Genomic DNA, 12,236 nt, shown 5'->3' with positions numbered 1-12,236 from the left:
CTGTATATCTTTGAGGATGTTCAAGATCAAATATTTAATTGAACTCCATATGGTACAGTTTATTTTGACTTTCAGAAAGTTTTTGACAATGCCTCCTTGGAAAGACTCAACTTCTGCAAAGTTCTTCTCAACAGTCCCACTGCCTTTATAAATTCACTCAAAAAGCCAACCAAGTCCGATATCACTATCACCTCAGTTCTTGGATGAACCCTTCTGGTTCCTTATGCCCTTTGGATCAACAAATTGTCCTAATTACTTTTAAATCCATCAATGCCCTATATTCTGATGTACCTTGGTGATCTCCTCCAGCCCTCAAACCATATGCACCCATTGGCTCTTCTACCTTATTCCCCGATGATGACTATAAGCCAATATGCTCCTACCCTCTAGACCTCCTTCCACTGAACAATCTCCTGTCCTGTTTTCAAAAGCCTAAAAATGCTACTTTTCTTAATCCTTCCATTTCTCCTCTCCTTCCTTATCCGAGTTTATTTTTGTCTCTGCCTTGTAAAGTGCTTGGAGATCTGCCAGTTCTAGTCATCGAAGAAACCAAAACCAAAGATGAAAAGAGGCCAATAACTTCAAGATGAGACCACTGTCCGATTACTAATAGTACCCAATTATTACCACAATAATACCACAATTGACTGTGCAGTGGTTTCACATTGAAATCTTAGCATCAGCTAACAGCAAGGTTGAGTGATTATTCCTACACTGAATATTAAGAACGTTCAATCATTTAGACACATGGGCAATGTTCACAATTGGAATGCTGAATGGATTACACAAAGTAGCTGCAAATTGGAACTGGGAAAATGGAAACATTACACAACTCCCAAAAGATTCTGCCAGTTAAAATGATACAAGATCATGACTAATGTGGTGAATGACTTCCACCATCCCAACACAAAGGTAGATTTAATTTCCGTGTGTGTAATTTGTGCATTTTTTTTTAAACCTCTAAACAATTCTACATCTGAAAAGCTAATGAAATTGAAGGAAGCGATAGAATAACTAAATTCAGAGCAGAGCTACACACTTAACACAAGAAAAATACTAATCTGAATTAAACTTAGCTTTGGAGAACTTCACAAATTGCTTACCAGAGAGTTGAGATTTTAGTTCCACCAATTCAGATGAAAGGGAAGTATTCCGCTCCTCTTTCACGTTCAGTTCTGCAAGTGTTTCCAATTATGAAAATGAAACATGGAGAAAATAGTTTAATATTAAGACTGGGAGATAACATTTTGAAACACATTATTAAATATTATTTTTGCCCAAAAAATTAAAGAATAACCAATAACTTTTCAAAAGCATCTAATAATTCCTGTACACTCTAACCACACTGGATTTCCACCAAACACACCAGTTACGCACGAGAGCACCTCACTCAACTGGTCATCTTCATGTGTCATCTTTGATGCCCTAGTCCCCATTAAAGCCATTACTCTCTCACTTTGGCCATTCCTCACAGATAGCCTTCATCTATGCTCCCTTAAATCCAAGGCGGACAGACTAGAATGGATCTGGCTGAATCAGGTCCTGCCCTCTTTTAGCAAAACTGTTCACCATCTCAGGATCATCCTGGAATGTAAAAATAACTCCCGGCTTCTTTTCTCTACTACCAGCTTCTCCCGTTTCTTCCATCCTCATCTCCAACAATAAGCAGGAGAAGCTCATGGATTTCTTTGTCACCAAGATCGAGACACCCAGTTAGCTGTCTCAGTCACTTCCCTTCATATCCCGAGTTCAGCAGGACAAACTTCCTCTCAGATTCCCTCTACCCTAGCCCTGAATTTCCATCTTTGTCTAGTTTCTCTCCTTACTTTTCTTAGGCGATACTAACTAAAAATAAGTCAGCTTCCAAATGTACACCGATGACACTCAGCTCTTTCTCACAACCACCTCTTTTGATGTCTGCGCCGTCTCCAAGTTGTAAGCAGCTTGTCCAACATTCAGTAACGACTGAGCAGAAATTTCATCAAACTAAATATTGGAAAGACTTAAGCCACTGTTTTTGGTCTCACCATAAGCTCTGCTCCCTCATAATCAACTCCTTCCCTCTTTCAGAGTCATAGAATTATACAGCACAGAAGGCCATTTGGTACCTGCAGTGGCTCGCTGAATGAGCAATTCACCAACACCAATTCTCTTGACTTCTTCCCATAACCTGCACATTTTTTCTTTTCAGGTAATTCAATTATCTCTCAAATACTACACACTCAAGCAGCGCATTCCAAATCTTAACCACTCACTGCATGAAAAGGTTTCATGTCTGTGTTGTTTCTTTTGCCAATTACATTAAATCTGTGCCTTTGTTCACGATCCTTCCACCAGTGGGAACAGTTTTTCCCTATCTACTCTATCCAGACCCCTCATGATTTTGAATACCTTTGTCAAATCAGGCCATCTAAAATTCTGTATGATTTAGCGCACAGGCAACAAAGTCCCATTCACCATTCATCCCAGGCTCTCTAACCTACTTTGGCTCCCAGTTAAGAAGCGATTTGATTTCAAAATTCTCATCTATATTTTCAAATTCCTGCATGGCCTTGCCCTTCCCTATCTCTGGAATCCGATCCCATCCTACAAGGACTGCAAGTTCAAGGTACATATCCACCTCTAATTCTGGCCCTCTGGAGTATCCCTGATTTTATTTTTTTATTATTCATTTTAGGGAATGTGGGTGTCCCTGACTGGGCCAGCATTTAATGTCCATCCTTAAATGCCTTTGAACTGAGTGGTGTACTGGATCATTTCAGAGGACATTTAAGAGTCAACCACATCACTGTGGATCTGGAGTCACATGTAGGCCAGACCAGGAAAGGGTAACAGATCTCCTTCTCTGAAGGACATTAGTCAACCAGATGGATTTTTACGACAATCAACTATGATTTTGTGGTCACCATTAGACCTTTAATTCCAGATGTTTTCTTGAATTCAAATTTCACCAGCTACTGTGGTGGGATTCGAACCCCCAGATGCCAGAGCATTACCCTGGGTCTCTGGGTTACTAGTCCAGTGAAAATCCTGCGGTTGTGCCAAAGCCCTATGCTCTAGAATTCCCATCTTACGTCTTTCTTCCTTTCTTTCCTCCTTTAAAATGCTACTTAAAACCTACTTATTTGATCAGGTTTTTGGTCATCTGCCCAAATATCTTCCAATGTGGCTTGATGACAAATTCTATTTGATATTCCTGTGATGTGCCTTAGGATGTTTTACTATGAAAATACAAGTTTCCTCACGATTGCTGGGTCAAAATCCTGGATCTTCCTTCCTAACAGTACTGTGCATAAACGTACACCACATGGATTGCAGCAGTTTAAGGAATCTGCTCAACACCACCTTCTCAAGGGCAATGAGGGATAAGCATAAACTGCTGGCTTTGTGCATCCTATGTACAAATAAATATTTTACAAAGTTGTTTTTTTGACACATATCTAGGTCCTTTTGCACACCTATTAAAATGGTACCACACTTGATACATATCCTTACCCTTTTCTTATTTCCAAAATGTATTTCACATTTTCATCCTCGAACTTCATTGACCACCAACCAGTCGATCCTGTTAACATACATTAGCCTGCAGCCTTTCGTGATTTTCATCTCAATATGTTATGTTCTAATATCTAATGTTGTCAGCAAATTTTGAGTGTTCCTTTAACTCTCAAGTCCAAATATCATGTAACAGTAGTCTCAACACAGACTCTGTAGATCACTTTCTGCATCTTTCCAGCTGAGAGACTTTAATTTAACCCAACTGTTCAGTTTAAGTTTATTTATTAGTGTCACAAGTAGGCTTCATTAACACTGCAATGAAATTTCTGTGAAAATCCCCTTCTGCCCTCCAGTCATTTCTTTATCCATCTGACCACATTGTCTTTAATCCCACCCACTAATGCCTTTGCCACAAACTACATAAGCAATACCTTAAATTCAAACAGTCTTGTATATATTTTCATTTGAACAAGTTTAGATTACCTTGTATAGTCTGCTGCAGTTTCTGTTGTGTCTCTGTTGTGTTATCAAGTTTTTCTTTCTGAAAGCAAACGCACTACATATTAAAAGAAAGGTTTCAAGTCATTTTATCCCAGGTCAGTAAAGTAATGGTGCTTCCCCATTGCTGAAGTTTATCAGAGGACAAAGATGGAAATTACTAATAGGTATATATTATTTCCGACAGTAATATTTAAAATAACGATGTGATATTCTACTTCATATTTAAGCACCACAAAATAACTGAAGGTCCTGGGGCATTATTTTCACACCGTGACAACATACTTTATTTAATAAGTTATTGTCAAATTGAAATATTGTTACTACTTTCCACTTACCTCATCCATTATATTTGAAGGAACAGAATCAGAACAAAATGTTAAAGTAGTAAGATCTTTGGGAATTAGACTTGCATTTTATTCTCAAGAAATTTGTCACTGTAAAAACTGATTCTCAAACACTCTAAAGAATAATGCAAAACAGCAACTATTAAACCAAAGGTGTTGTCTTGTCGATTCTTTGCATGCCCTCAACAAACATGACCATAACTAGCAACTCGCTGTTCTCTTAATTATTTGATAAGAAATTAACGGCTGAAAATTTTCAGCTGATGAATTTCCACATTTCAGAGGGTTGGCAGTCAAACTGAGATCTACCTTTTATACAGTGTCTCATTCCTACCTCAAACTGACTTTCTCATACAGAAGGTGAAGTGCAATGAATCACTTACCATGGACTGCAGTTGCTGTTCCATATTCTGCTTATCCTGGCTCACTACAGCCAAGTTTTGCTCCAGCTTAGCAACTGACTGATCTCGTTCCTCAAGCTGTTTGGTCAAATCAGTAACCTGATAACAAGCATGCAAAATCATTGCAAAAATAAAAGTAAAAGGGATGAATGTGCTGAAACAGCGGAAATCAAGAATTAACTCAAAAAAGATCAAATACAAATTTAAAGCTACAAAATACAAAACCACTGTTTGAAATTTTAGCACCGAGTCCAATTTGAGTTGCTTGAACAAGACAAAAACACAAGACATGAATTAAGACGTGTTCATATATTAAACTGTTCCGAATGATTTGTCGCTTATTGTAAATTACAGTTTCTGAGGTTCAGCTGTATCAATAACAACTGAAGCAGGTTGGTTAGTTTCTACGAAAGAATTTGAGAATGATCTATGCTGGTCAACATAAAGTAAGAAATGCTCAATAAATGTTGATTTACCCGAAACTTGCTGTATTTAAATACCCTTTCTTGAATATTGCAGCTTTAATTTTGTAGAATAAACTCAAATGTAAAGCAGAAAGTTGTATCTTCAATTTAATCAAAATGACTAAAGCAGGTGGAGGAATCAATAAATTGCAGGCAAACATATGGAATGAAACGATTTGGCAATGAAGAGAGTCAGAGTTTAACACACAGCACGAGTATCCATTAATGGGATAAAATATAATGGATCCATACCCGAAAACATCTAATCCCTCCCAATTTAGATCTCTTTAGATCAACTGAAATATTTAGATATCTATATTCCAATGAACCACACAATACTGTAATAAGAATTGAATGGTGTTACTCAAAATTAACTATTCAATTGAAAATAAATTAGATAAGCAACTAGGTATTCTGCTGTTGATAATATAGATATATGGCAGTAATTTTGTTATTTTCTGTTAACTACAAAACAGATACTCAAAAGTTGTTATAACTAAAGGAAAAAAATCTTCAAAAATGTATAATAGCAGCTGTCCATATTACAGTATTGTCATTGTTGAGAGTTTGGGAATTGTTTAAATTTACCAAATCTATATCTATACAACCTCAGCTAATTAAATAAGCAGTCATTTAAATTGAAAGAAATAATGCAGTTCTAAATTTGTGGAGATATCAATTATGTTCCTACAGGCACATGAACAGATAAATTCAATGTTTAACTTAAATTTTAATAGTATCAAACCTATAACTGCAAGAACATGTAGGTTTGTGTGACTTTTGTTTCTTAATATACTTATGATCCACAAAAGGCTAAGTAGTAGTGCATGGTGGTTAATTTGGCCAATGTAAGAACCTTGCTAAATGCAACGGTTCTGCTGAAATATGTAAAGGTAAATGTAATATTGCGGTTCGGGGAACTGCTGACCTTTATCTGGTCAAACATAGAAAGAAATGTTTGACAAATGCTGACCAAGATATGTAGAGATGAGAACAAACTCTCAGGACCTTTAGGTGCGCAGTTCAAAAATCAAGCGCAGGAAGATGATGGATTGTGGTCAAAAGAACACAGCAAGAGACAGCACCAGTCAACCGGAAGATTATGAATTCTAGTGTCCCGGAGTGAACTGACTGTGTTGCATTGTCTTTGTTAAGTATCACATTTGCATTTGTGATTAACTTAACACATTGTGAAACTTGGGACAACAGACTCATACCCGGTATGACTGAAGCTAGTTTAAACTAAGGGTGCCTTTTAATATCAGCTCTCCCAGCTCAGTCTGACAATTGTAATTGACCTGAACTCTTACACTTGCACTTGTGGAACAGATATATTCCCCACGCTATATGAAAATTTCATGTTTAATACAATATTCCTTTGTAAGAAAATCAGTTGAGGGCACAGTCTACATTTGAGAATATTTTGTGAATAAAGAAAGACTTTTTGAACCATAAGTGAAGCTATACAATTCCTACAATATTTACTTTGGGCAAATAAGACTCGGCAATGCAAACCGCATCTCAATGTGCGAGAAACAATTGAGACTCTCAATTTCAATGCCAACAATACTCGTTACACATGCTTAATGAAAAAAGAAATTGAAACCAAAACAAAATTTGAAAAAGGGATAAAAATGAAGGTAAAACAAAACGATGGAAAAATAGATACAAACCTTGCTACCTTCAGAAAGTTTTAAAGCTTCACTGGTTTTCATTTGTGACTCAACTACCGTTAGCTTCTCTTCAAGTCTTTTGATTTCCTCTTTACCTTGTGACTCAGCTTCTTGCAGTAAATCGTAGCCCATCACCTTCTCGTCAGCTGCTGTCACCTTAGCGGTTAGGGCTTCTACAACTTGTGCCTGTTCAGCGAACTTAGCCTGCAACACTTGCAGTTCCTTTACCTTCACTTGAGTCTCCTGCAGCTTTGCCAAGGTTTCTTCCATCTCTACCAAGTGTTGATTTGTAGCAGATTCCAGCTGAGACTTCAGAATGTCTGTATCTTTCTCCTTCTCTGTAGTGAGTGCTAACAGCTGGGATTTTAGTTCTTCAGTCTCTTTCAGGTAGTTAGACTTTTCAAGATCTTGCTTTATTTTAATATTCTCAAGTTCCATTTGATGCTCTGATTTAAGCTTTTCTAAGGTACTCTTCAACTCTAGAAGCTCTGTGGTTTGGGCACTGGCTCCTTTACTGAAAGAAATCTTGAGTTCTTCCATGGCTTGCTGATGAGATTCAATTGCAGACTCCAACTTACATTTCCACAGATTAATAACTTCCGAATTTTCAATATTGGCTTGATCCAATTTGGACCTAAGAGTCTCATTCTCCTTGGATATCTTTTCACCAGCAGCTTGCAGTTGTTGAACTACCTTTTGGTGGGCTGTTTCTGAGGTTTCAAGTTTTTCTTTGAATGTATTAAGTTCGATTTGATGTTCCTTGCTCATTGTTGTAAGCTTATCTCGCATGCAGTTGATTTCTTCCAATAGAGGTGAAGTATTGTCCACACTACCTGAGCCTTCAGTGCTCATGAGTCTATGTCGAAGCTCTGAGACCTCCTTTGTGCGTGACAGAAGATCCTTTTCTAACTCCATAATCCGAGACTTCTCAGATACTGTGGCCACCTGTAGTGCATTTCCCCCCAAAAGGAAATATAAATATAACAAAGTAAAATACACTGACATGTTTCCACATTTCTTTTTACAATTAACAATTTAATTTTATCAGAGATCATTTTATCCCATATTTAATACATTTTAGCAATTTATTGCAATACTATCACTCAATGGCCTTACTAACAATTTAAAGGTTCAAATACACCTCCTGCATATTTAGTTATCACAATTATAACTCTTATAATTAGCTTGGATATCATAATTGTGCAATTCCTCCAGTGATTATGGGGGGAGAAGGATCATGTAGTCTGATAAACAGCTGTACAGGCCAGCAAAGTACCAGACTCAATTATTTGTCTGTGATACCAGATAATATCAGCTGGGATAGTAGTGAAGGCATATCAATTTGACACAGCATGCCTTAATTAGAAAGCGAAAAGTCAGATGGGACCCTTGATCTTTATGTTTGTGCAGTGATGTGCCAAAAGGATTTGTTTCGTTTGTGATATCCTTTAACCTTGAATAGGCTGCTGACACTAATGGACGCCCAGGCAAGGGAACCAGAGGAATTCCATAGCCCATGGAACTGTAACTTGGCATGCGTTACCATCCTCAGGAAAAGGGGGGTTGTTTAGGAAGGGAGTGGGTGGGTTGTGGGCTGGGTGGAGGATTAGTTAAAAATAAGTGCTTTTAATTTCTCCACATTTAGAAATATAGAGCCAGTTATATAAAAACCACTACCTCAAATAATAAACAAAAGTTACATTTGCATATGGTAAAAAGTCCAAAGAAATAGCTAAATTGTTTCTTGAATCAGTTGATCTAAGCACAAGTAAAAATTGCTTTAGTTCATCTGGGCTGGAAAAGAGTCAATAAAATAAAAATCAGCCAAAATGCCTGCTCAGATCATTGTCCACTTATCCCGGCTCAGAAGCTGAAATATGCAGACATTTGATGACTGAGGAATCGGGCTTGGCTGTGATGCTTTCCATGGCATAACAATTTGACAACACTATCCAGAAGAGTGAATAACAAATGGTTACTTGGACAGAGTGAATATGTACCTCAGTGATGGTCGGTGCTTTAAGAGATGAAGAAAGTTAAAGTAAATTTTGATAAATTAAGTCTTTGCCATAGTTTGTGTCAAAGTTCATCAAATAAAATTCCCACTCCGAACGACTATTCATGGTAATTGTAAGGTGCTTTCAAGTAGAAAACAGAAACTCCTGAATAGGGTACGAACAAATTGATATACTGCTTGTGTTCATGACAATGACAGACCAAGTCAACCACAAATCTTTTCAATGTCAATATAATTACAACCATATGGAAAAAGAAAAGCTACTTGGTACATTCTGTTCATACATCCACCAGGTACAACTACTCTATAGCATCCATTTTTCCTCAACTCCCAAAGGCAAGTCAAGCTAAACTCTTGTAATATTCTCTACTGTAACCCTTCATCTCTCTTCAACTCGGACATTCACCCAGCTTTTGAAGTGTTAATTGACATATCATCAACTGCTTTGTCTGAAAGTCTATTTCAAGTACAGAAATGCACCGAATTTAGCTAAGAATTAATATTTTTATAATCCTGAAGTTTACAGGAGCAATTTAGATTACAAGAGTCTGATTAAATTTACACTTTTTATTCCTATTAGCATTACAAATATTTGGATAACTTGTCATTTCTATTCTCTCTGCTCTCATGAAAACACATCTGTTGAGAATCTCTTCACATCTTGGAAGCTGAAGTTCCATAATAATGATTGCTATTTTCTTCTGAACCCTCACCAATTGGTCAGTGTAGAATACCGTAGGGTTTAAGCATTATACTCTACGGAAGGGGCCTGTGTTTGAGCATCACTCTCCTTAAACTTCGCATCCATAATCATTTAAAGGAAGGTGGCATAATCAATCACATTGCAAATCAATATATCAAACATTTTCATGCGCAGTCAGGAGTTTCCATTTTGAACAGAATTCAGGGTGATAATGCAGCTTTAATAAAATTAGTGATTAGGGAGAGACCGCAGTTAATTATTTTAAATTAATTACACAAACTCACTACCACTTTAGCTAATTTTCAATTTATCATATAGCACCAAAATATTTGTGAACTAGCATTTACAAAGTTGGTGCTCTTCATTACTACACTGTGAATAATAGCTCGCATTGTCATCATTAACCTTGAGCTCAAAACATGCATGGATTTTTGTCAATTGACCTTTATCAAAACATTTCTTGAAATGTGGTGCAAATGTGGTGTACATGGTGCACTGATGATGTCAAATAGGCATCTGAGAATCAGATTAATCAACCAAATTTACAGAAGAGTAACTGCACAGCCATTTCCTAGACTCTCTTTATTAATGACTAACTGCAGGTTTATGCAACTTTATATTCTTCATTATTTTCAATGAAAATAATTATAAAAGAACCACTTTGACATCTATTTCAAATGGAAAATAGTGTAATTCACTGTGGGTTTGTGGATTCCCAGCCCTGTAACTTTGCAAAAACAAAGCAAAGAGGTATTCCCATGTTAGAAAAGAAATGTAAATAGAAGAAACAATCATCAAACAATCGTCCCAATAGACACAGTGGTCGGAGCACTGAATGTGAAGTCAAGACTTTGTTTCCACAAGGATTGTGTGGGTCACTTATACATGGTCATGGACAGGTGCATCTGAAACAGGTAGATTGATGAAAATATTAGCAAGGACATTTCTCTGTTGTGTTGGTTCTCTCACCACTTACTGCACTCAGTCTGGAAACTTCTCGGCCAGCTACGTCAGTGATGGTGCTATCAAGTCACTCTTGATGATGGGCATTGAAGTCCACCAACCACAGGGCATGCTGTCCTTGCTACTTCTAAGTAGCGATGAGCATAGAGGAGAACTGGGTCACCAACGGACAGAGCAAGCTGGATGGTAATTAGCAGAAGATTTCCTTGCCTATTTCTGACCTGATGCCATAAGATTTCATGGGGCCCAGAGTGAATTTGATAACTTCCATGGCCACACCTTCCTCAAGGTATACCACCATTTGTTGGGTTTGTCCTGCCTTGGGACAGGACATACCCAGGGATGGTGATGGAAGTGTCTAGGCTGTTGTCTTACTCAGAGAATCATACCTTGCAGCCTTCATCAGGTAGTTCTTGGATTCCTCCATGGGACAGCTCCCATAATTTTAGCACAAGCCCTACAGTGCAGGAGGCGGCCATTTGGTCCATTTTGCAGGGACAAATTGGCTGGGTATGCCTTTGTTATCTCCAATTCTGGTGCCTGGCTGATTGTGGGTTTTGTTATGTTTATAGTTTGATACAGTTGAATGGCTTGCTAGGATATTTAAGGAGGTAGTTAGGAGTCAACCATATTGCTTTCAGTCTGATGTCATACATAGGCCTGACTGGGTAGAAATGGCAGATTTCCTTCCCTAAAAGGTCATTAGTAAACCAGTTTGGATTTTACAAGGGTCAGCAGTTTCATGGTCACCATTATGGAGAGTAGCTTTTTATTCTAGATGTATTTAATTCACTGCATTTAAATTCCCAGCTGTGTGATGGGATTTGAATTCATGTTCTTCAAGTGTTAAAGGGCTGAGGAGATTCCAGAGATTGGGAGGACTGAGGCAATGTTTGGATTTGAACACAAGGATGAAAATTTTATATTTGAGACATTGGTGGACAATGTAGTCAATGAGCTCAGGAGTGTGGTTAAGTGGGAGTTAGTGCAAATTAGGATACAGGTAGCAGAATTTCAGATTAGCTTAATTTTTGTAGAGGATAGAAGTCTGGTCAGGAGAATATTGAACATACCAGTACCAAATGTATGGATGAGAGTTTCCGTGGCAGATGGACTGAGGCTGGATGGAGGTACGTTGTCATGATAATGGAAGGATTATAGGGTTGGAACTCAACTCAGGTCAACTAGGTCTCCAAGGTGGCAAACATTCCTGATCAGCCTGAGACAATGGCCAGGGGTCGGGTTCAAATCAATGCTAGGGAATGGAGTTTGCGGTGGGAATCTGCAGAACAGTTAGATCAGGGCACCCAGATTTCTCTGTTGCAGCTTTTAGATGGCTTAATGAGACCAGTGAAAATGGTGAGAAAACTAAGAAAATAGCAGCTCTTCCAAAACACTCAAAAGTAACAATGCACTCCAGAACAATCTGGTCTGAAAACAGAACAACCATGCTCCAATGCTGGTTAATGTAAATTAGCACGTGCAGGCCACAATCCCTCAACTGTTGCAACCAGATCATATCTTTAGTGAAATAGGTCCTACTGAAAATCTATGGGGAAAGATATCTCTGAAAACGATCCTGGTACTTCAAAGAGATTGGAGTGTGTGAAGTGATAGTGCAAATATATATATTTGCACTCAGTATTTACCTCTACACCTTTTGTTTTAAAAT

The 12,236-nt window shown here is 37.8% G+C and overlaps 1 protein-coding gene across 16 annotated transcripts in view; it reads right to left on the bottom strand.

The window, feature by feature from the left end:
- Window positions 1–12,236, bottom strand: part of clip1a (CAP-GLY domain containing linker protein 1a) — a 159,344-nt gene that overhangs the window by 67,938 nt on the left and 79,170 nt on the right. For 6 of the 16 annotated variants that reach the window (XM_078227063.1, XM_078227065.1, XM_078227075.1 and 3 more), the window contains 4 exons: window positions 6,882–7,826; window positions 4,727–4,843; window positions 3,983–4,039; window positions 1,104–1,188 (listed from right to left, as the gene is read on the bottom strand). In XM_078227063.1, coding sequence (XP_078083189.1) covers window positions 1,104–1,188; window positions 3,983–4,039; window positions 4,727–4,843; window positions 6,882–7,826 — 1,204 coding nt within the window. Of the gene's footprint in view, window positions 1–1,103; window positions 1,189–3,981; window positions 4,040–4,726; window positions 4,844–6,881; window positions 7,846–12,236 lie in introns of all 16 variants that reach the window. The other 10 variants (XM_078227070.1, XM_078227064.1, XM_078227066.1 and 7 more) reach the window with 5 other exon arrangements.

The sequence above is a fragment of the Mustelus asterias genome, chromosome 13, assembly GCF_964213995.1.
Source record: "Mustelus asterias chromosome 13, sMusAst1.hap1.1, whole genome shotgun sequence".
NCBI classification, from domain to species: domain Eukaryota; kingdom Metazoa; phylum Chordata; class Chondrichthyes; order Carcharhiniformes; family Triakidae; genus Mustelus; species Mustelus asterias.
The sequence above is the reverse complement of the archived record's forward strand: the minus strand, read 5'-3'. Positions and strand labels throughout refer to the sequence as shown.